At 45.0% G+C, this 25836-nt stretch overlaps 1 protein-coding gene across 9 annotated transcripts in view; it reads left to right on the top strand.

Annotated features, from left to right (window-relative positions):
• The window catches only part of SNTG1 (syntrophin gamma 1), a 781246-nt gene that overhangs the window by 545073 nt on the left and 210337 nt on the right, over nucleotides 1-25836 (top strand). For all 9 annotated transcript variants that reach the window (XM_068237377.1, XM_068237369.1, XM_068237370.1 and 6 more), the window contains one exon: nucleotides 15124-15180. In XM_068237377.1, the coding sequence (XP_068093478.1) occupies nucleotides 15124-15180 (57 nt within the window). The remainder of the gene's footprint in view (nucleotides 1-15123; nucleotides 15181-25836) is intronic.

The raw sequence follows: 25836 nt of genomic DNA on the forward strand, positions 1-25836 counted from the left end.
CTAATATTTTGTATTCCTTGTTGTTTCTAATGGAATTTGGTATTCAATGCAAGGAAAGCACACACACCCTCTTTCAATGCAGATACAGAGTTTGCCATGGTGTGGGAAGATTTATCAAGACCAGCGCACAGTAAACTGGAGCAAAAGTGGAATAGTCACCCAAAACAATCTGATTTTATTGCATTAAAGAAAGCGAAGATTGTGATAGAATGCATTGGGCAACTGCTTCATTAAAAATATATATAAAATGACTCACCAACTTCTCTTTGTATTATTGTGCTGTCAGTACTACTGTGCTTCTTCTTCAGCCATCTCTAATCTGTTATAAAACGGTAGTTAGGAAAACCATTTATTGCCTACTGTTTCTTTTGATTCTAGCCTTGCACTTTCACACGGGAGTATAAAAAATAAATAAATAGGGTTGTATTTGCTGCATAACCTTTTACGCAACAAATAAATCTCTGACGCTCAGAAGATTGCATCAATTCGTTGTATCTACTTTCGCCATTAATCAGTAGGAAGTATGGATTTTGTAGCCTGAGGCTTAGTCCACAATGGTTACGGGGGATCAAATTATAAAAGCAATATATATCCACATAATAAAGCATAAATTCCATTCCAAATGTTAAGCCACATATAAGGTCTCATTCCAGGAACTGCAAAATCAGCATTTTTGAAGACCACTGCCATTATCTTATTGGTAAATGTCTTCTGCTATCAGAGGTTACAAGTAAAGGATATACAGCAAAGAAAATGGATTGCATATCAAGGAATAATAAAGAATTTAGCACCTACTGTTAGATGGTTCCAGGGTATAAAAGAGGTAAATGGCAGTTATTTATTATTTATTTAAGTATTTATATAGCGCCAACATATTACGCAGAGCTGTACATAGTACACATTGTCTTGTCACTAACTGTCCCTCAGAGGGGCTCACAATCTAGTTATGATGTATAGCTTTACCTGCATTCTTAAAGCCTTAGTTCACACACCCAGAGCTTTGTTGCCAATAAAGGCCAACAGAGGACCATGCTATTGCTCACACAATTTCCACATTTGTTGTAATAAAAATTCCCTTTAAAGAGAATCGGTACTGTGAAAATCTTACATAAACGCACTAGCCTGTTTGTTGTCTTCTCCTAGCCCCCTCTGTGACATTTTTGCCATTCCCGCTGCTTTCTTGGTGATGAAATCACTTTTTTATTCATTGTTTTTGTAAACAATGAAGATGGCCGCCAAACAGGAAATATATGATCAGAGCAGGTGCCTGTTTGCAGAAGCTCCTCTGAAATGTGACTTGATTGCTGGAGTTTTACTCCCATGTGTTGCCTTAGCTGCTTGTCTGAGCTCTGAACGGATATTTCTGCACTGACAGCTGTATACAAGGTCACAGCTCTGAGCCTGCAGACGCTGGCTGTGAGCAGAGACCTTGTATGACTCATACACACAGCACACACACAGAGGGGGTGTGGAGGAGAAGTGTATAACTTCTCCTTATCACAGCAGAGCAGTGCATTCCTCTCTGCCTCGACAAGGCTTGACAAAGGAAAGAAGATTCGATTTATTACAGAGACAGTGTAACTAGAAAAGGCTGCAGCAAGCCAGACCACATTAGAACAGGTGTGGGAACATTTATGATAGAAGAAATAAGGCTTTCTTGTTACAATTGTGTTACAGAATCTCTTTAAAAGAGCCAGTCACATGACACAGGTATCCAGCTCAGAAAATACAGCAGCACAAGGAAGAGGGTGCTCTTCAGCTAGTGAACAGTTTATACTCCTCGCTGCAAAGCCACTTAGCAGACATTGTCCACCTCATCAATAATTACTATTCTTTGATATATATATTTTTTCATTCCCCTTGCACACCTGCACATTGTGTTGCACCGCGTTACTCTGCCCCAACGCTTCTCCAATGCAAGGGCCATGCAAGTCTATGGAGACTTGCACACTTTATGTGACATGATGCGGTGCATCGGAAGTATCCCAATCGCCGCTATGCCAAGGCAAAGGCTGCAGCACGTTACCGCATGATCTGTGCCTACCGTATGGATTATGCAGTAATGCAAGTCAATGGGCAACGCAGACAGTGTGCATGACGGGAGCGTAGTGCAGTGCGCATGTGGGGAATGATGGGAATCCCAGTGACATACTTCCTGCCCAACACGGTGTACATCACTAGCCAAAGGCAGTGCTATGCATATGACCCTGTCTACCCACCATGGCACAGGGTCATATAAAGTCTGATTTCTGCGGTGAGATGCATTGCTTGCACCGCATCAAAACTAGTGTTGGGCGAACAGTGTTCGCCACTGTTCGGGTTCTGCAGAACATCACCCTGTTCGGGTGATGTTCGAGTTCGGCCGAACACCCGACGGTGCTCGGCCAAACCGTTCGGCCACATGGCCGAACTAAGAGCGCATGGCCGAACGTTCCCCGAACGTTCAGCTAGCGCTGTGATTGGCCGAACGGGTCACGTGGTTCGGGCCCGAACGCGCTCTGATTGGCCGAACGGTCACGTGGTTCGGGTAAATAAATACCGAACCACGTCATATCTCCGCCATTTGTCTGTGGGTTTAGCTTTGGGTAGGCAGGCAGGGTAGTTCGCTCTCCAGCCACGCTAGCCAGGGTCCCCCCCAGTCATTGTGTGTCGCTGCTGGGAACAGTAGTACACCGCTCGCTCAGCCACACTATATATATGTAACGATCGGTGGGCGCAGAGAGGTCTGATTACCGGTGACCTGCAGCGTCACGGGGAATACAGACGTATACTAGATTATATGTGATCTGCAGTATCACCGATAATCCAATATACTAGCTAACCTCTGTTCACCGGAGTAGAGTGTAGTGTTTAGGTGTAACAGTAACACTTAGAGGACTAGGCCTCAGTACAGTAAGACGTACTGTACAGATTACTTCCGCAACCCTGAGCTCTCCAAGATGGGAGGAGTCAGACTGCTAGCAGGAAGTATCTTCTGAAAGTCACCCTCAGACGGAAGGGTTACTAACAGAACGAGGAACCTCCTCCAATGGTGAGGTCGGTTCTCGAGGTCGGACAAGCCAGGTCGTACACACACAGACAGATAAAGTACAAGATCGAGAGGCAGAGGCGGAGTCAAAGTACAGGCAGGGTTCGGCAACGGGGTATCAGAAATATCGGAGTACAAAATCAGGAGGCAGAGGCGGAGTCAAGGTACAGGCTGGGTTCAGCAACGGAGTATCAGAGATAACGAGGTACAAGGTCAAGGTTCAGAAGGATAGTTGAGGCAGGCAAAGGTCATAACAAATAATCACAATCAAACTAGTACTTTAAGCTATCAACAAATCTAGCTTAGTGTAGGATTACAGCTCCAGCTGGTCCCGGCACACTAACGGATCTGACTAACGGATCTGGGTGCTCCCACGTATGTGAACGCACCGCCAGACAAGGAACAAATGAACAGCCAGCAGTATATATACATATCCTCTCTCCAGCACCTCCCCAAGTGCTGGACCAATGAGGTGTGGAGCCAGGATCAGCTGACCAGCCTGGTCAGCTGACCCCTTCCTTGCTGCCATATATCCCCTGCCTGAGTGCGCGCGCGCGCGTCACTCTAAAACTAGAGGGACTACGAGTCCCAGCCAGCGCAGCCCCGCTCAGCGGTGACTCCGCAGCGGGGACCTGCGGGCTACTCGCCGCACCCAACGCGGCGGTTTCGCCGCGTTCTGCGGCCTCATGCACGGAGGCAGCCGCCTCATGATGCGAGGAGGCGGCTGCCTCTCCGTGCGAGACAAGGCTGAGTGCGGAAGGAGCCGCCTGCCGCCGGCTCATGGCGGCGGCTCCTCCGCGCTTTCTCACAGTACCCCCCCCCCGAGGAGTGGACTCCGGACAGCTCCTTCCAGGTTTCCCTGGATGTGCCGCATGAAACTCTCTCACCAACTCGTCCGCATGCATGCGGTTCCCAGGCACCCATTGCCTCTCCTCAATGCCGTACCCCTTCCAATGTACGAGATATTGCACCGAATTCTGTACAGTACGTGAATCAATTATCTTTTCCACCTCGTATTCAGGTTGGGCATCCACCAACACAGGAGGGGGAGGAGTGGGACCCACCTGGACCGCTGGCTTAAGAAGGGAAACATGAAAAGACCTTACCCCCCGCATGCTAGTGGGAAGTTCGACAGTATAAGTAACATTGTTGATCTTTTTGGTTATCGGAAATGGACCCACAAACCTGGGACCAAGCTTATTAGAAGGTTGTTTTAGGGCCAAGTGACGTGTGGATACCCAAACCGGGTCTCCTGGTTGGAATCTCCACTCCACCGACCGTCTCTTGTCGGCTTGACCCTTCTGACTCAAGAAGGCCTTCTCCAGGTTATTTCTTACTGTCCCCCACAGGTCCTTGAATGACCTTTGCCAGACCTCCAGGGCTGGAAACGGAGTGGAGGCTATAGGCAATGGGGAAAATTTGGGTTATCTTCCCGTCACTACTTGAAAAGGCGAAAAACCGGAGGACGAGTTTTTTAAATTATTTTGGGCAAATTCTGCAAACGGCAGAAATCTGACCCAATCGTCCTGTGCTTCAGCTACATAACACCTTAAGAACTGCTCTAACGATTGATTTATTCTCTCAGTCTGGCCGTTGGTCTGAGGGTGATATCCAGACGAGAAAGACAGTTTTATGTCCATGAGCTGGCAAAAAGCTTTCCAAAAACGTGAGACGAATTGAACTCCCCTGTCTGAAACTATGTTTTCGGGAATACCGTGCAAACGAAAAACATGCGTAATGAACAACTCGGCCAGTTCTTGAGCGGAGGGGAGTCCTTTCAAAGGTACAAAATGTGCCATTTTGCTAAACCGGTCGACCACGACCCAAATGACCGCCATTCCCTCAGACCTGGGAAGTTCGCCTACAAAATCCATGGACAGGTGGGTCCACGGTTCAGTCGGGGTGGGCAATGACTGCAAGGTACCGACAGGTGCCAGCCGGGAGGGTTTACTCTTGGCACGTCACACACTCCTTCACATATTCCTTGCAATCCGCCGCCAGAGAAGGCCACCAGGCGCATCTGGCTACTAAATCTTGTGTTCTGGATGCCCCCGGATGCCCTGCATTCTTATGTGCGTGGAACATCTCCAGAACCTGAAGGCGAAACGGCAGAGGAACGAACAGAACCCCTGCGGGCTTCCCTTCCGGGATGTCCTGCTGAAAGGGACTCAGCGTCTCCCTCCAATCCTCCCAAGTACCAGTGGCTGCCAGTATCAATCTCTGAGGAATAATGGTCTCAGGAACGGAGGGCTGTGCTGTCTCTGCCTCAAAGCATCTGGACAAGGCATCTGCCTTAACATTCTTGCTCCCCGGGGTATATGTAATGATGAAGGTGAACCTGGAGAAAAATAGCGACCATCGAGCCTGACGAGGGCTCAACCTCTTAGCCCCCTCGATGTATTCTAAGTTCTTATGATCGGTGTAAACCGTAATGGTATGCTCAGCTCCTTCTAACCAATGTCGCCATTCCTCGAAAGCTAATTTGATGGCCAGGAGCTCCCTATTACCAATATCATAATTCTTCTCTGCAGGGGAAAACCTGCGAGAGAAATAAGCGCAAGGGTGCATTCTACCCTGCAAGCCTGATCGCTGAGACAGCACAGCCCCCACTCCTACCTCTGAAGCATCCACCTCCACAATGAACGGGAAGGACGTATCCACATGTCTGAGGATGGGTGCTGAACAGAATAGGCCCTTCAGAGTGGAAAAAGCATGTAAAGCCTCAGGAGACCAGTGAGTTGTATCTGCCCCTTTCTTGGTGAGACTTGTAAGGGGAGAAATGACTGTGGAGTACCCCTTTATAAACCGTCTATAGTAATTGGCAAAGCCAAGAAAGCGCTGCAGAGATTTCAACCCCACCGGCTGTGGCCACTCCAGCACAGCCGAAACCTTGGCAGGATCCATTGACAGGCCTGTGGTGGAAATTATATACCCCAAGAAGGCGACGGACGTTACTTCAAAGATACATTTTTCAAGTTTTGCATATAAGGAGTTCTGCCTTAACAGATTCAAAACAAACCTCACATGGTCTCTATGTTCAGAGAGGTTGTTGGAGAAGATAAGAATATCATCAAGATAGACTAAAACAAATTTCCCCAACACCTCTCTAAATACCTCGTTAATGAGTTCCTGGAAGACGGCCGGGGCATTACAGAGCCCAAAGGGCATCACCAGGTACTCGTAATGCCCATCTGGTGTATTAAAGGCCGTCTTCCACTCATCGCCCTTTCTTATGCGTATCAAGTTATACGCGCCCCGCAAATCTAGTTTAGAGAAGATTTTAGCGTCTGTAATTTGTGTGAACAAATCATCTATCAGTGGCAGGGGATAGCGGTTCTTGACTGTAATTTTGTTAAGGCCGCGATAATCAATGCAGGGTCGCAGGCCTCCGTCTTTCTTTTTAACAAAAAAGAAACCAGCTCCAGCAGGTGACCGAGACGGCCGAATGAAACCTTTGGCCAAGTTTTCACGTATATAATCCTGCATGGCTACCTTTTCGGGTCCCGACAGGTTGTACAAATGACCCCGGGGAGGTACACATCCTGAACGGAGGTCAATGGGACAATCGAAAGGGCGATGTGGGGGCAACTTGTCTGCTGCCTTGGGACAGAACACATCGGAATACTCGGAATATTGGTCGGGTACCCCCTCCACCTGAATTCTGGTTTGCCCCAGGGTCAACTTCCCCAAACACTGCTGAAAACAACGAGGTGACCAAGTGGTTAACTGCCCTGTGGCCCAGTCTATTTGAGGTGAGTGGAGTTGCAACCAGGGCATGCCTAAGATGATAGTGGAGGTTGACATGTGCAATACAAAAAACGATAATTGTTCCCCATGAAGTACCCCTATGGTGACCTTCACCTCCGGAGTCTGAGACAGTGCACGATTCCGTTGCAGAGGGGAATCGTCCACTGCTGTGACCTGAATGGGGGGTCTCACAGGAGAAAGGGGGATACCCAATTCCTGCGCAAACTCAAAATTCATAAAATTGGCCGCTGAGCCCGAATCAATAAATGCCTCAGTGGCCATAGACTTATTCTCCCATGTAACCGTACAAGGGAGCAGTAACTTCTTTTCCTTAAGGGGTGCAGTTTGTGTGCCTAGGGTGTCACCCCCCACTATTCCTAGGCAAACTCGTTTCCCGACCTGTTAGAACAGTTTCGCACCCTATGCCCTGCTGCTGCACAGTACAGGCACAGCTGTTCTGTCATTCTTCGCCTTCGCTCTACCTGGGTCAGTCTCGACCGACCAATCTGCATTGGTTCGGGCGGCGGCAAGGCTGGGGAGGGAGAGACAGGCGGAGAAGGTGTTACTAGGGGTGTAGCGGACGGTGCCACATATGATGTCACCCTGACACGGTGACTGCCCCTAGCCTGCCTCTGATGGCGCAACCTGCGATCCACTCGGATGGCCGATGATATGGCCTCGTCAACTGTCTTGGGCTCGGGTACTGTTAACATTAAGTCGGAGACCTCCTCCGACAACCCAGACAAGAAGTAATCCATTAAAGCAAAGTTGTCAAATCGAGCCGTGACTGACCACCTACGGAACTCTGCCGCATAATCCTCAACCGACCCTCTGCCTTGCCGCAGGAGTTTGAGCTTCAGCTCAGAGGACGCAGCAAGGTCAGGGTCGTCGTAAATTACGGCCATGGCCTTAAAGAATTCTTCTACTGAGGTCAGAGCTATATCAGTAGAGGGTAGGTTATATGCCCAGGACTGGGAGTCGCCAGTCAGCAACGTTTTAATAAAAATGACCCGTTGGGTCTCAGTCCCCGAGGATCGGGGTCTCAATTCAAAATATGATAGCACTCTACTCCTGAAATTCCGGAAGTCAGACTTGTGGCCGGAAAATTTTTCAGGTACAGGCATACGTATGTCAGTACTAGGAGAGGATCGCACTGAATCATCTGACGTCTGGAGGGTTTGCACAGAGCCTGACAGGACATCAATCATAGTCTTGTGGCTACCCAGCACTTGGTTGATGTTTTCCACCGAAGTGGCAAGTGCGCCCAGACGGTCAGTATGTGCGTCCATTTGCATTTTTTGGGTCTGGCGTTCTGTAACGATCGGTGGGCGCAGAGAGGTTTGATTACCGGTGACCTGCAGCGTCACGGGGAATACAGACGTATACTAGATTATATGTGATCTGCAGTATCACCGATAATCCAATATACTAGCTAACCTCTGTTCACCGGAGTAGAGTGTAGTGTTTAGGTGTAACAGTAACACTTAGAGGACTAGGCCTCAGTACAGTAAGACGTACTGTACAGATTACTTCCGCAACCCTGAGCTCTCCAAGACGGGAGGAGTCAGACTGCTAGCAGGAAGTATCTTCTGAAAGTCACCCTCAGACGGAAGGGTTACTAACAGAACGAGGAACCTCCTCCAATGGTGAGGTCGGTTCTCGAGGTCGGACAAGCCAGGTCGTACACACACAGACAGATAAAGTACAAGATCGAGAGGCAGAGGCGGAGTCAAAGTACAGGCAGGGTTCGGCAACGGGGTATCAGAAATATCGGAGTACAAAATCAGGAGGCAGAGGCGGAGTCAAGGTACAGGCTGGGTTCAGCAACGGAGTATCAGAGATAACGAGGTACAAGGTCAAGGTTCAGAAGGATAGTTGAGGCAGGCAAAGGTCATAACAAATAATCACAATCAAACTAGTACTTTAAGCTATCAACAAATCTAGCTTAGTGTAGGATTACAGCTCCAGCTGGTCCCGGCACACTAACGGATCTGACTAACGGATCTGGGTGCTCCCACGTATGTGAACGCACCGCCAGACAAGGAACAAATGAACAGCCAGCAGTATATATACATATCCTCTCTCCAGCACCTCCCCAAGTGCTGGACCAATGAGGTGTGGAGCCAGGATCAGCTGACCAGCCTGGTCAGCTGACCCCTTCCTTGCTGCCATATATCCCCTGCCTGAGTGCGCGCGCGCGCGTCACTCTAAAACTAGAGGGACTACGAGTCCCAGCCAGCGCAGCCCCGCTCAGCGGTGACTCCGCAGCGGGGACCTGCGGGCTACTCGCCGCACCCAACGCGGCGGTTTCGCCGCATTCTGCGGCCTCATGCACGGAGGCAGCCGCCTCATGATGCGAGGAGGCGGCTGCCTCTCCGTGCGAGACAAGGCTGAGTGCGGAAGGAGCCGCCCGCCGCCGGCTCATGGCGGCGGCTCCTCCGCGCTTTCTCACAATATAGCATTGTTTACTGCCACTGTGTACCTCGCTCAGCCACGCTATATATATAGCATTGTGTTTTCTGACACTCTGTGTACACGGCTTAGCCTGACTAATATAGCATTGTGTGTACTGCCACTGTGCACCTCGCTCAGCCACGCTATATATAGCATTGTGTGTACTGCCACTGTGCACCTCGCTCAGCCACGCTATATATAGCATTGTGTGTACTGCCACTGTGCACCTCGCTCAGCCACGCTATATATATAGCATTGTGTTTTCTGACACTCTGTGTACACGGCTTAGCCTGACTAATATAGCATTGTGTGTACTGCCACTGTGCACCTCGCTCAGCCACGCTATATATAGCATTGTGTGTACTGCCACTGTGCACCTCGCTCAGCCACGCTATATATAGCATTGTGTGTACTGCCACTCAGTCACGCTATATATAACATTGTGTTTACTTCCACTCTGTGTCTGCTGGGCCTGGGAACAGTAGTACACCGCTCACCCGCCACTGTATAGCATTGTGCTCTGTGTCGCTGCTGGGAATAGTGGTACTGTATAGCATTTCTGTACTGCCACTGTACTGCTGCCAGTCAGCGTGTACTGTAAGGATAAGTGAAATGAGGAAGAAATCCGGTGAAAGAGGAAGGGGCAAGGGAAGAGGTGTTTCCCCTGACGGTTCACGTACAGGCCACAGGGGAGCACCCAAGAAAACCCACTCAATACCGCCCATGTTGTCCAGGACAACAACCCTCACAAATCCAAAAGAACAGGACCAGATAATTACTTGGATGACCTCTCAAGCGTCCAGCAGTGGGTTAAGCAGCTGCTGCTGCTGGGTTAGCGTTGCCGCGTGGTCCCTGTTTATTGAACCACTTATCTTTATTACATTTATGACTGCATGGCGATACCTCATGCAAGGCCTGGGTTGTTGTGTCTCACAAAGCGTGGCCTTCTCCTCCTGCGCCTCCTCCTGTTCCATCACGTCTGCTGCTGCTGGGTTAGCGTTGCCGCGTGGTCCCTGTTTATTGAACCACTTATCTTTATTACATTTATGACTGCATGGCGGTACCTCATGCAAGGCCTGGGTTGTTGTGTCTCACAAAGCGTGGCCTTCTCCTCCTGCGCCTGCTCCTGTTCCATCACGTGTGCTGCTGCTGCTGCTGGGTTAGCGTTGCCGGTCCCTGTTTATGGAACCTCTTATCTTTATTACATTTATGACTGCATGGCGGTACAAAGCATGCTATCTGCACGCTTCTTGTCCTCATGCAAGGCCTGGGTTGTTGTGTCTCACAAAGCGTGGCCTTCTCCTCCTGCGCCTCCTCCTGTTCCATCACGTCTGCTGCTGCTGGGTTAGCGTTGCCGCGTGGTCCCTGTTTATTGAACCACTTATCTTTATTACATTTATGACTGCATGGCGGTACCTCATGCAAGGCCTGGGTTGTTGTGTCTCACAAAGCGTGGCCTTCTCCTCCTGCGCCTCCTCCTGTTCCATCACGTCTGCTGCTGCTGGGTTAGCGTTGCCGCGTGGTCCCTGTTTATTGAACCACTTATCTTTATTACATTTATGACTGCATGGCGGTACCTCATGCAAGGCCTGGGTTGTTGTGTCTCACAAAGCGTGGCCTTCTCCTCCTGCGCCTGCTCCTGTTCCATCACGTGTGCTGCTGCTGCTGCTGGGTTAGCGTTGCCGGTCCCTGTTTATGGAACCTCTTATCTTTATTACATTTATGACTGCATGGCGGTACAAAGCATGCTATCTGCACGCTTCTTGTCCTCATGCAAGGCCTGGGTTGTTGTGTCTCACAAAGCGTGGCCTTCTCCTCCTGCGCCTCCTCCTGTTCCATCACGTCTGCTGCTGCTGGGTTAGCGTTGCCGCGTGGTCCCTGTTTATTGAACCACTTATCTTTATTACATTTATGACTGCATGGCGGTACAAAGCATGCTATCCGCACGCTTCTTGTCCTCATGCAAGGCCTGGGTTGTTGTGTCTCACAAAGCGTGGCCTTCTCCTCCTGCGCCACCCTCCTCCTGTTCCATCACGTGTGCTGCTGCTGGGTTAGCGTTACCGGTCCCTTTTCCTGGAACCTCTTATATGTATTACATTTATGACTGCTTGCCGACAAAAAGCATGTTACCTGTGCAAAGAAAACAGACATTTCCCGCATTTAAAAGACAGTTTTCCCTTTGAAACTTTAAAATCGATTTTCTCAAAAACTATAACCTCTTTTTGCTAAAAAAAATTTTCCTCTTGTACCCACTCCCAAGGTGCACATACCCTGTAAATTTGGGGTATGTAGCATGTAAGGAGGCTTTACAAAGCACAAAAGTTCGGGTCCCCATTGACTTCCATTATGTTCGGAGTTCGGGTCGAACACCCGAACATCGCGGCCATGTTCGGCCTGTTCGGCCCGAACCCGAACATCTAGATGTTCGCCCAACACTAATCAAAACCACTAATCTTGGATGTGCAACCAGCCTTAGAATTCTTTCTTTTATTCTCCACCTCTAAAACAACACTTCTCAATATGTTATGGTAATTTCTCACTAAAGCTAGCCCCATTCTTTTTATTTTTTAAATAGCTGTTCCTTGCCCATTGCTTACTCACTGAGTAATGGGTTCATCCTCTGAAATATGTAAGCGTGGTGATGTGCAGCTGATGCCCAGGGCTTTTTGAGTTTCAGTTCTGGAACAGCTTTGGTATCTTCCAGCTCCTACCTGTTGCTAGCCATGGACTGGATTACAGTTACCAGTCCCTGACCCTCATGCATGCCTTGCATCTTGTCATTTTATTGTTTGCAGTGTTTTAATAAAGAACCTTACGCCTTGTGCCACTGGTTTTCTTTGTTTCCTTGTGAAAAATATATAACCCTTCCCACACTCTCCCTAGTCTGTTTGTAAAAGCCATGCATACCTCCTATCACCCTACCCTGCCTGCAATAAGATCATTTTTCAATGCTTTTTAATTTATTATTTTATAAAAACACTGTACAGAGTGTGAGAGAGTGAAATGTCTCTACACACTTGGCAAAGACAGCAACATAAGTACTAAATGTAATTCTGCAGTTGTGGCCATGAAGAGTTGATCTCTTACCCACAGAGGGAGTAGTAGTGTGGAAATAGATAATCTGTACTCACAGAAAAATACTGACTCCCTTGCAGCCTTAACGGGATTGAGAATATTGGGGAGGCGTCCAATTATAATAGGGTGAATGGACTTACGTTCTATAAAGTCTAAAAAGAGAGGTATCTTACCTCTAATGAAGACTCACATGGGTGGGCAAAAGGAGTCTTTAATGTAAAAATGGTTTTGTTCTTTTTATACTTTATAGTATATAAGTCCACTCGCCCTATTATAATTGGCCACCTCCCCAACATTCTCAGTACCGTTATTACTCCACACCTCCAGCTGAGGTGTTTAGACCCTCAGTACTGTTTGACTTAGTCTACCAGTAGAAAGGACCAGAAGAGGAGAGCGACCGCCTGGTTCCAGAGGGATCGGGGTCACCGAGCGTTAACAGGTTTTTTTCCGCATGCATATATGGCGGTTGTAGGATTGCAACTCATCTTTGTGAGTATTCACTACCCACAACATTCTGTAATACACTGTACCTGACTATACTGCACCATCGGGCTCCTGGTTTCTGCTTCTCTATAGGCCAAGGGATCTCCACTCCTTCAAGAAGGGATATCCCGTCACCTGAACCAACCACCACACCTCACTTGCAGTCTACCTTGACTACCTCATGAGGGCAATGATGGGATAGGGGGTGGTGTGTGGATAGCAAGCAAGCAGAGATCTATTTGCCCAGTAATAGGGCAGTTTCTGGCCATCTTGTAACTCCAGACAAGAAAACATGAACTCTCCCCCCTCCCCCCAACACACACACACACACAACCATACATCAAAAACATGCTATAAAACACATCCTATAAGGGATAAACCATGCACCATATAATATATGTTGCCATTTATGTCCAGATTATATTATGTAACAGATTATATTTCCTCCATAGAACAAGCTCAAACTTAATGTCCCCACAGAGCAAGCTCAGACACCAAGTTCCAACAGAACAAGCTCAGGCTAATTAGTGCAAACTTATTATGACATTCATTAAAAAGTAACCTTGGTTTCAAAATAATATCAAAGGTTGCCTAATACAAAATAGCTGTGAACAGGACTATTGACGGAATAAATAAACTAGCACTGAGTTATTTTACTTTAGCACAAAACAGATGCATAATGATTTGGGATGGCTATATATAGCAACATAATAACATAGTAAGTAAGGATAAATAAAGATCAAAGTCATCAAGAGCAAGCATTTCTATTTCCAGCGTTCTAGTACTGCTGTTTTTGGAAAAAGACAGAGCCAAAACGCCAGCAGCAAACTTATCTATTCTTGTAGTGGGACTGAATGCAAGTCTACGAGGACATTCCCTAGTGACTTACACATGTTCAGTTTGAAAGAACTTATCAGGCAATTTTATATACTCTTTTAATATATGTGAACGAACCTGCATACAGTAAATTATATATCAAACAGCAGCTACATTAGAGGAAGCAATATTTTTTGTGCATTTGTAGATTTCCAAGCTACATGAGGAGGTGACACTCATGAGAAGTCCTGGATGTGAGGACTGTAAGATTTCATGGGAGGACCAAAGGTTCTGGGTTGAATGTTATGTGGATAATAATGAGGAAATGTATGGAGGGGACAGCTTATAACATTCTCTTTTCCTGCCATGTTTAATATAAAAATAGAGGTTTTTCTCTGGTCAGTGTTTGGCATCCACATCACAACGCATTTACCTTCCAGCTGGTGGTAATACTGCCTGGATCTTATTATATCATACAAAATGTCCCTTTTGTCGGTTTTAACTGATATTAGAGTATAATTTTTTTACTGGTTTGTTGTAACTTCATAACTAACTTCAAGACATTTTTAACAGATTGCATAAAATTTTGCTATATATTGTGCATTGTGACAAAACAATAACGGGCGTTGGGCCTCTGACCTCACAATCCCCCTTCCGTCCCGCCCCTCCTGCGGCCACCACCACCGCCGCATCGCCCACAGGTTAGCGCACATGCGCGCACATGCCCACACACTGCGTGCACTCAAAACTACCCGACCCTGTCCTCCTGCTGTACCAACGGCCTCCCACGTGCCGTGCATGCGCGATAGGGCAAAAGCACGGATACAGGAGGACGCAGGGACAAAGATGTTTTATTGTATAGGATGGTCGATTGAACAACTGTTTACCAAAAGGCAAGAACACCTTTCCCGTTTCATGGGATTCCACTTGACACTGTCCAGGAGGTGAGAATAGTGGCTAAAAGTGACCTTTCTAAAGCCCAACCTACACGATACGATTCTTTGTGTGATTCAATTAGGATTCTATTTACGATCTGATTAAATCCGACATGTCTGATCGGGATTCGATTCAGTCCGATTTGCCATTGCAAAACCATGGCAAATTTTTATTTGAATCAAATTCCGATCGGACATGTCTGATTTAATTGGATCGTGTATAGAATCGTAATAGAATTGCACAATATTTTAGATCTGTTTATACCTACTTCTCCTCCCAAGTGCAATGGGTGGTGCCTGTCTGACCATTAGTGCAGTGTGCATCATATAGAAGGTCTGGTATAGATGCTTTTATGCAGCTATAAGTCAAGATACTCATATAAATAGTGCTTAGAGCTTCCTAGAGCCTCACAAGATTTGATCCTTCCAGACACTTCTTAGCATCTGCATATAATATTTGATCAACGTTAATGCCTGTCCTTAGTGGCAATACGTTTACTTTAAATATTATTTCATCCTGACAATGAGTAATGCGGTTTGTATGTATCTGAGCATTAGTGAAGGTAATTTAATTTGTGTTTCTAGGAAAGAACAGTAGCTATCAGAAGGCAAACCGTGGGAGGATTTGGTCTCAGCATAAAGGTACGTTTATTTTCTTTCATTATGAAGTGCAAACATATCACTGCTCTTTTCAAGAATTCATTATGCATAATAAAAAGTAAACACCTATTTAGGTAAAGATTAGTTTCTATAATGTTTTAAATAAATCTGGATGTGTTCATTTTTCTGATTGTACATCAGTAACCATTTGAGAATTTGATTGCTGCTCGTGATTTGGAAGGTCAGTTTTCCTAGTAGGAAAGTGGCCGCATGTGTGTAGATCACCAGGTGGCCACAAAGAATGAATATTACATAAAAACAATAAAAGATCCAATAAGGCCTACAGAGGGGCATTGCTGTGATGTTAAAGGATGCAAAGCAACCCAGTGCACCACAGTGTGATAAGTAATGCTGCAGCAAATTGAGGCTATGGATAAAATCTAGTTATGGTCCATGAGAATTAGATTGGTGGTGAGCTTCCTGGATACCTATATTGGGGGCACCTATATCAGGCTACCTATACCCGGTGGTTAAATACCGCGATGCAAATAACATTCCGAAGATGGATGGGCACCGCACGGTGGGTGACACGCAACAAGTAATATATAAATGCTCACACGAGGGGTACATTTTATACACTAGGGGTACGGTGTCAGATGCAGGGAACTTGGCTGATTCCTGAGAGTTTTTATGCTGAAATCGATTAAGAATCATCCTGCTGTGTATGGTCAGCTGACAGGTCTCTCTCAGATTTGATCAGAGAGAGATTAGTCTCTTGGTCGAATCTGTCCATCATCGCTAGATTTGATTTAGTAGTTAGGTGTGGGTGCCTTCAGTATAGTTAGCCAGGTATAGTGTAGTTAGGTGTAGGTGCCTTCAGTATAGTTAGCCAGGTATAGTGTAGTTAGGTGTAGGTGCCTTTAGTATAGTTAGCCAGGTATAGTGTAGTTAGGTGTAGGTGCCTTTAGTATAGTTAGCCAGGTATAGTGTAGTTAGGTGTAAGTGCCTTCAGTATAGTTAGCCAGGTATAGTGTAGTTAGGTGTAGGTGCCTTCAGTATAGTTAGCCAGGTAAAGTGTAATTAGGTGTAGGTGCCACTTACCTCCCTCCAGTTCCAGCAGCGTTGTCTGGGGCTCCTCCTGGTCTCCCCTCCTTCGGCCGCGCTGGCTAGAGTGCAGATGGGAGGCTGAATGAACACTCCGGCAGGGGCAAAGGGGGCGGCGGGCAGTGTGCATTGATGCATTGTGCCCAGCGCTGCCCCCAGCTATGACGTCGCGGCTTCCTAATCTCCCGTTGTACCGCCCCTCTCCTCCTCTGCCTCCTCTTGGCCACAGGCTGGCAGCAGAATCTGACAGCTGCTGGCCGCAAAATTTAACGGTGTACCAAATAGGCAGTCGTGATCTACCGTTATATCGCGTCAACCTATTGGGCACCCCTGCTCAAAATGTATACTAGATTCTTGCTGGACACATTTTAGTAAGTTACAGCAAAAGAGGTTATGAAAATTAATTGGATAATTTTTAGGAAATTTTTTTAGCAGAAACTGAATGCCAAGCAGGTTAAAAAAAATCTATTTAACTATAAATAAAAATATTTGACTTTTTTTTGCTACTAATGTTCTATTCCTAATTAATACTACACATACAATTCATTTTATCATATATTTTTTTTTGTCACTTCAGGTTTGCTTTACATTGCATTTCTTTACAATCATGAACATGGTACTTTTTGGAATTCAGGCAGCTGAAGAATTCTCATCTTGCCACATATATCATTATCTGCAAAGATCAGGAGCCCCTTTTATCCCCCTTTCATACCTACCATAATACAGTGATTGGTAGCAAGATGTGACACACTTGCAGTTTTTGCAAGGAGTATTTTGGTTGTGTTTTTGTGCACATAAAACAAGTTAAAGGACAACTATTGTGAAAAAATTGAAAATACATGTAAACACATAAATAAGAAGTACTCCTATGTTTCTTTCAATTACAATAGGTAGTAGACATCTGACAGAACCGGCATGTTTTGAGCTAGTCCATATCTTCATAGGGGAGTCTCAGCATGGGCTTAATACTTTATAGAAACACGTAAGCAGGCATGGGCGCAAATTCGACTTTGGGTGAGTCTGGATAGTTCTATCCGGATCTCACCCAGTAATGCTGTGCGGGGCGGGCGAGGGGGTGTCAAGCTTACCTGTCTGACGTCTTCTTCGGTCGTCCCTTGGTGCCTCACACGATGCGCTCCAAGCGGCGGTCACGTGAGTACAAACACTTCCTCCTTCCGGGTTGAAGGAGGAAGTGTTTGTAATCACGTGACGCGCGTGGACCACATCATGGGAGGCACCGAGGGACGACTGAAGAAGACGTCAGACAGGTAAGCTTAACCCCCCGCCTGCCCCGCACAGCATTACTGGGTGAGATCCGGATAGAACTATCCAGACTAACCTGAAACCGAATTTGAACCCATGTCTGCACGTAAGACACTCCCTGAAAAAGATTTATGCAAATATGCTGACCAGCCTGCCTGTTGATTTCATACTTTTTTGGCAGTTGAAAAGAGCAACCACCATCCGCTAAGTGCTTATGAAAATAAAGAAAATCCTGAGAACCTCCCATGAGAGGATGGGCTACTCCCAAAAGTTGTCAGTTCTTTCAGATTTCTACTACCTACTATAAGTGACAGCAACACAAGAGAAAACTAATTTATGGTTCATTTTACGCTGGAAGAAATGTACTTCTTATTTGAATGTTATTACATGAATTTAAAATGTTATGATTTTCGCAATTGTTGTCCTTTAAAGCGGAATATAACCCATAATTTCTTCTTTGCTTTAATAGATTATTCACAGCATATTATATACAACCAGCATTTTTTTTATTTTTTACTAGAACATCATTCAAAGGGTTAACACAGGCTTTAGAAGCTTCAATGCCTTCAGAGCTGTTTACTTAAATTTACCACGTGTGGAATATGACACATTCTCTGACTGTGCAGGAGCTCCTGGACACAGAGAGAGAGTCAAACCATGTCTGCCTGAATGAATGAATAAAATAAGTTATTAATAAAATGCAAAGTCAGCTTATAAAGCAAAAAACTGTACTTTTCGAAGCTATAACTTATAAATGAATAATAATTATGCACAAATGCAAATATGATAACCGTATGGCATACAAAAAGTAGGAAAACGTGTTTTTATTGAATATTATGTCCAGGTTTTAAACCGCTTTAAGCAAGCTGAAAAAAATACATGGTATGTATTTTTTCACTGAACAAAAGTGGAATTTTCTTTAAAAAAAATGTTCCTGCTGGGGGTACTCACCGGAAACTTTTTTTATCACAGGTTCTCTTTAAACATGCTTAATTGTCACTATATTCAATCACGACCATCAGGCTGGTTTCACACTACAAACTGGCGGCAGCGATGCGCTGCATGTGCACACCGCACTGTATCACACTGCCAAAAACAGGCCTTCAGGGAACACCACATTAGTACATGGTGTTCCCTGTTTGGCCACCAGCCAAGCAGGAAGTGACGCACTTGAGGTCACTTCCTGCTTTGGGTATGCAGAAGCGTATTGTAAAAATGTGCTTCTGGACACGCATGCCGCAACGTTGCAACATCAACTCTTTTAAAAAAGCTGCATCACCATAGACTAACATGACGTCTGGGCCGCCTCAGATTGCCGCGGATCCCGCAAGGTAACGTTCGTTTGCGCTAGCTTTAGATTAGGCACTTCTGGCACAGCCGACCTCAATGTGGGAAGTATGAACTTCCCCATACGGTTATATTAGGCTGCAGTTGTAGTGTGTCATTTTGACGCACTGCATCGTGTCAGTGTGAAAGGGCTCTTAGTTGTCAGGAACAATGCAAATTTAGTATGCGCTTGTAGCTTTACTTTAGTAGTTTTACACAAAGGGGAAACTTTCATTTGGACATTTTCAGACAGAAAAGAATATTGTAAAAATTATTATTTTTTTTATTTTTTGTATGTTATTTAAGCAAAATCTTACATGTGTGTTTCCAGTGCGCATTTTTTCTGTTTAACGGAAGTGGTCAAGAATGTGATGGCAGCCATATTTGCTGGTCCCAGATGTGTGCTTTTTGTTTTTCTTATGGTCCCATTTCCACTTGCTGTGTTTGCGCAGCGCTTGTATTTTTAAAAGTTCTGGAGCCATTCGCATGCGCTTGCATGAGAATCGTGGCAAAATGAAGGCAATTTGTAAAAATCATGGCAAAATGGATGGCTGCAATTTTGCCATGATTCTCATTCAAGTGAATGTGAATTGCTCCAGAATGCGCTTCTAACAAAGGCAGCCAGTGGAAATGGGCCTTTAACCTTTAAGTGATACCTGTCATGAGAGATCTGTGGAAGCAGCCATTGCTGACCTTGCCTTGAACAAGCACAGCCCTAGGCTCATCCTCCTAGTTATATTGGTTTCCTTCCCGCAGTATGTCTTTCCTATTCCATGACAAATGTACTGATGCATGATAACATTTTTGTAAATTACTATTATTTATTTAACTCACAGCAGAAAATAGGTAGGATTTATTCTAAATAGAAATTAGATTTTTATCAACTATTATGAAGACTATTTTCTAAAGAAAAAAAAAAAGGTTGGTTTCTAGTTTCTATGATGAGTCCACTTTAAGAGGCTTCTTATTTTATTTTTATCTGAAGCGCTCACCGCTTTCTGTTGACACTTCTATGTCACTTTGTCCTTGCCTGCCCTTGGATGTCCCTCTGTGCTGTGACCAGGAGCTCAGCCAGTTCTTTTATTTTTCACTTTCAAACCAGCTTCATGTCATTCCAGACGTTCACGTTCGTGTTAGAGCTGCCATAACTTCTCTTTATATTCTAAGATGGAGCTAGCAAACAATAACACATTTTCTCCAACAAATACAGAATATTGCTTTACAACTGTTGTATTAATCAAAAACACATATATAGGACATCTGTTTTCCAGTTTACTTTGTTGCCAACATTTTATTTTATTTTCCATTCTGGTGTTTTTGCTTTCATCTTTGCTGGTGTTTTTGCTTTCAACCAAATGCATGTTGTTGGATGCATTTTTTTCTAAGAAGCAATATAACACTCAATTACACCTACAAACAGACGATAGGCGATTGTCACCTGATCAAACAGTTTGCAGTCAGAGGTAAAATCTTTCTCCCATCGTCCTCCAGGATGGCTGCTGCTGAGATATTGCTTGTCCCCTCCCCAAACGGAAACACCTGTAAGAGTAATCAATTTAAAAGAACCCGCCCTTATATAAGGACTCCTCCTTCCTCACCAACTCAGTTTGTGTTTGTTTCCCATCACCTGAGGATACACCTGTAGACATTTGTTGTTTTAAGGCATAGGTTGGCCTGGGGCGCCTATGTTGTTAGGCAGGGTTTTTTCCTGGATGGCGGTGGAAACTGTGAGTAGGATGCCCCAGTTTTAACCTGTGTGCGGTGGGGGCGGAATGTTACCTGGCTACAGGTTGTCCAAAAGGATCGCCGCCATTACCGCCCTTCTTGCTGCGTCCATGTGTTACAGAGCAGCTAGAGATGTCAGAAGTTATGACATAGGATCTCCTGGTCCCGCAGGTGTCACTTCTGCTAGCCGCTGTTTGGCCAATGAGGACAGGAAGTGGGGCGGTGTCTTCAAAAGCCAAGAGAAGCGCGGATTCCACGCTCTCTACACGTGGGACGCCAGCGATGCTGCCATGGAGCAGAAGCAGTCCTCCGCAACAGCAGCCTCTGATGCCCGACCGAGACTTTCTCTCTCGGGGGAATTGGCACAGGTACATATATGAAAAAACAATTGCTACCTATAAATACCTCTAGCAAAATGTTTTTTCTGAGCAGTGACTCTTCTTTCACGGTTTTGCAAAACTTGCACAGCAACAGCCTGAGAGATTGAGATGCCAAAAGTGTAACATTAGATTACATGAAAAGAAATTGAACTGCTCCTCACGTTCTCCACTATGCTGGAAAGATGGGATCACAGACAATAGGCATCCCAGCCTGTTCCAGCAGCAAAGGTGAGTGCACTGATGGTGCATTTTTTTGCAGGAATATACACTCATGGTTGAGATTGCAGTGTGATTTCCCCTGTGTTTTACCTTTTCCCTTTCCCTCTATAACCTAGCAAGCTAAAAGTGCATGCAAAGCAGAGGAGGTATCGAATAGGGTTTGGAGAAACTAATATCTTAAAAATGTTGCTACTGCAACATTGGGCTTCCCCAGCAATATAACAAGGATTTGTCAAGCCTGCACTAAATCTGTGGTAAAGGTAGTGATTGACAATTTACGTAAACAGCTAATGGAAACTTTCGAGGTAATGGGGAATCCCTGAGCAGTTTCAGGGTATGATTGTTTTCCCAATTTGATTGTCAGGCTTGCAGTAAACCTATGCTATCTGTAGAGACTGATGATTGTTTGCAGGAATATGCACTTACATGATTGATTGTTGGTGTTTTTCCCTTGTATGGTTTATACTTTCCCTTATCCTCTGTGTCCATGCAATGTAGCAGTGGGTGCAAAGCAGGAGTGAAGGTGAATTGTGCCATTGCGGCAGTATGTTTCCCCAGGGTTATAGTAAGATTGGTCAAGCCTGAACTGGAGCGATGGTGATTGACAATCTATGTAAATGAGAAATAGAACTTTTCAGGGAGTGAATCTCTGGGTAGTTTCAAGGAGTTCCTTTTTTCAGATCTGTTTTGCATTTGTATTGGTTTCAGATCTGTTTTGCATTTGTATTGGTTTCAGATCTGTTTTGCATTTGCATTGGTTCAGATCTGTTTTGCATTTGCATTGGTTCAGATCTGTTTTGCATTTGCATTGGTTCAGATCTGTTTTGCATTTGCATTGGTTCAGATCTGTTTTGCATTTGCATTGGTTCAGATCTGTTTTGCATTTGCATTGGTGTCAGATCTGTTTTGCATTTGCATTGGTGTCAGATCTGTTTTGCATTTGCATTGGTGTCAGATCTGTTTTGCATTTGCATTGGTGTCAGATCTGTTTTGCATTGGTGTCAGATCTGTTTTGCATTGGTTCAGATCTGTTTTGCATTTGCATTGGTTCAGATCTGTTTTGCATTGGCATTGGTGTCAGATCTGTTTTGCATTGGCATTGGTGTCAGATCTGTTTTGCATTGGCATTGGTTCAGATCTGTGTTGCATTGGCATTGGTTCAGATCTGTGTTGCATTTTCATTGGTTCAGATCTCTTTTGCTGATGCATTGGTTCAGATCTGTTTTGCTTTTGCATTTGTGTCAGATCTGTTTTGCAATTCCATTGGTTCAGATATGTTTTGCATTGGTCAGATCTGTTTGGCATTGGTTCAGATCGGTTTTGCATTTGCATTGGGGTCAGACCTGTTTTGCATTTGCATTGGTTCAGATCTGTTTTTGCTTTTGCATTGGTGTCAGATCTGGTTTGCATTTGCATTGGTGTCAGAGCTGGTTTGCATTTGCATTGGTGTCAGATCTGGTTTGCATTTGCATTGGTGTCAGATCTGGTTTGCATTTGCATTGGTGTCAGATCTGGTTTGCATTTGCATTGGTGTCAGATCTGGTTTGCATTTGCATTGGTGTCAGATCTGGTTTGCATTGGTGTCAGATCTGGTTTGCATTGGTGTCAGATCTGGTTTGCATTGGTGTCAGATCTGGTTTGCATTTGCATTGGTTCAGATCTGGTTTGCATTTGCATTGGTTCAGATCTGGTTTGCATTGGTTCAGATCTGTTTGGCATTTGCATTGGTTCAGATCTGTTTGGCATTTGCATTGGTTCAGATCTGTTTGGCATTTGCATTGGTTCAGATCTGTTTGGCATTTGCATTGGTTCAGATCTGTTTGGCATTTGCATTGGTTCAGATCTGTTTGGCATTTGCATTGGTTCAGATCTGTTTGGCATTTGCATTGGTTCAGATCTGTTTGGCATTTGAATTGGTTCAGATCTGTTTGGCATTTGAATTGGTTCAGATCTGTTTTGCTTTTGCATTGGTGTCAGATCTGTTTTGCTTTTGCATTGGTGTCAGATCTGTTTTGCATTTGCATTGGTGTCAGATCTGTTTTGCATTTGAATTGGTTCAGATCTGTTTGGCATTTAAATTGGTTCAGATCTGTTTTGCTTTTGCATTGGTGTCAGATCTGTTTTGCTTTTGCATTGGTGTCAGATCTGTTTTGCTTTTGCATTGGTGTCAGATCTGTTTAGCTTTGGATCCATTTTTCATTTGTTCTAGATCTGTTTTGCTTTTGAATTTGTTTCAGATCTGTTTTGCATTTGCTTTGGTTCTAGACCTGTTTAGCATCTGTATTGGTTTCAGATCTGTTTTGCATATGCGTTGGTCTCAGATCTGTTTCACTTATGCGTTGGTCTCAGATCTGTTTCGCTTATTCGTTGGTCTCAGATCTGTTTCGCTTATGCGTTGGTCTCAGATCTGTTTTGCATATCCGTTGGTCTCAGATCTGTTTTGCTTATGCGTTGGTCTCAGATCCGTTTCGCTTATGCGTTGGTCTCGGATCTGTTTCGCTTATGCGTTGGTCTCAGATCTGTTTCGCTTATGCGTTGGTCTCAGATCTGTTTTGCATATGCGTTGGTCTCAGATCTGTTTCGCTTATGCGTTGGTCTCAGATCTGTTTCGCTTATGCGTTGGTCTCAGATCTGTTTTGCATATGCGTTGGTCTCAGATCTGTTTCGCTTATGCGTTGGTCTCAGATCTGTTTTGCATATGCGTTGGTCTCAGATCTGTTTCGCTTATGCGTTGGTCTCAGATCTGTTTCGCTTATGTGTTGGTCTCAGATCTGTTTTGCATTTTTCAGATCTGTTTTGCTTTGGCGTTTGTCTGATATGTTTTTGCATGTGTTTCAGATCTGTTTGCCTTGGCGTTTTGGGTTCAGATCTGTTTTCTGCTTTTGATACGAAGGTGGAGGATTTCTGCTCTCTCCACCCATCGGTGTCAGGGAACAGATTGGATAAGTTATCAGTGGACTGGCTGAGCGGTCTCCTCTACACATTTCCACTATTCAACTTCATTCCCAAGGTCCTGAGAAAGATGGAGGTTGAAGGGCAACAGTGATATTCATAGGTCCCTGGTGACCGAGAAGGGCATGGTTCCCTATCTGTTGTCTCTAGTCCTGAAAGGCCCATGGCATCTGGGAAAAGACAAGACCTTTTAGTTCAGGGGTCAAATGTTCATCCAAATCTCCTGGTGTTAAAATTGATAGCCTGGGTATTGAGGAAAGAATCCTGGTAAGACTGGTTTTCTAGAGAGGTGGCATCTACTTTAGTTAACTGCAGAAAGATTTCCACAACGAGGAAATATGCAAAAATTTGGAACGCATATTCTTCCTGGAAGAAAAGGAATAATATACAGACGGTTTTTCTTCATACACAATTGTCCAAGAAGATTTGTCGTTAAAAAGTCTTATTTTCAGTAATGAAATTCCAACCAATGCCAGGAAAATTAATTCCTCCTTGGGATTTATCTTTAGTCCTAAATTTCTTGACTCCTGATAAAGTTGAACCCATTGCTCAGACCCCTTTAAAGAATCTAACATTAAAGGTTGCAATAACATCAGCTAGAAGAATTGGGGATATTCAGGCATTATCCGTTAACAACCTTTTTATATGGTTATTCATTCAGAATTGTGTTCAGACCTGACCTAGCCTATCTTCCAAAGATATCTTCAGCTTTTCATCGTTCGCAGGAGATTGTTTTACCGTCTTCTTCTCCCAAGCCGCAGGATGTTAGAGGAGCAGTGAAACAGATTAATGTGAGAGAGCTATCATAGTTTATTCAGAAAGGACAGCTCAGTGGAGAAGATCTAGCTATTTATTTGTATCATATATGGGAGCCTCAAAAGGATTGCAGGCATGAAAAAAAAACAAAAACAAAAAAAAAACACTATAGCTAGATGGGTTAAGGAGCTAATAGGTTGGGCTTACAGGGAATCGCAGGAAGTATTCCATACTAGAATTACGACACATTCTACTCTATCCTTGGCAGCCTCTTGGGCAGAGAGGTCGTGAGCAAGCCTGGAACAGATATGTAAAGCAGCTACCTGGTCGTCACACACAACTTTTGTGAAACACTACAGAGTTGAACTACTGTTAAGCCAGGATCAGAGTTTTTTGGAAGAAAGTATTACAAGCCATCATCCCTCCCTAAGGAAAATTTCTCGCTGGTCTCAGCAGCAGCCATCCTGGAGGACGATGGGAGAAAGTCCCAGCTGCCTACCGGTAGCCGTGTTTCGGCGAGTCCTCCAGGATGGCTGCCGAGTTCCCATCCCTATTGTAATATAGTTGCTAAGTTTGATTTATGTTAAAGGTGATGTACTCTTAATAACTGAGTTGGTGAGGGAGGAGGAGTCCTTATATAAGGGCGGGTTCTTTTAAATTGATTACTCTTACAGGTGTTTCCGTTTGGGGAGGGGACAAGCAATGTCTCAGCAGCAGCCATCCTGGAGGACTCGCCAAAACACGGCTACCGGTAAGCAGCTGGGACTTTGTACATGACACTGTTTTCTGGGACTTACTTTTGCCTCTGTAAGTTTAAGCAGGTGTTATTGTATTCCCCTCATTTGGAGGATAACCCTCTTTTTGACCCATTTTACTCTCCATAGAAGGAAGAGTCATGTTGTTCATATGGGTGTGTAGCATCATGTGGATTGTTGCTTTTGTCATTGAAGTGTGTACCAACCTTAACGTTAAA

This window comes from Hyperolius riggenbachi, chromosome 5, assembly GCF_040937935.1.
Source record: "Hyperolius riggenbachi isolate aHypRig1 chromosome 5, aHypRig1.pri, whole genome shotgun sequence".
Lineage (NCBI taxonomy): Eukaryota > Metazoa > Chordata > Amphibia > Anura > Hyperoliidae > Hyperolius > Hyperolius riggenbachi.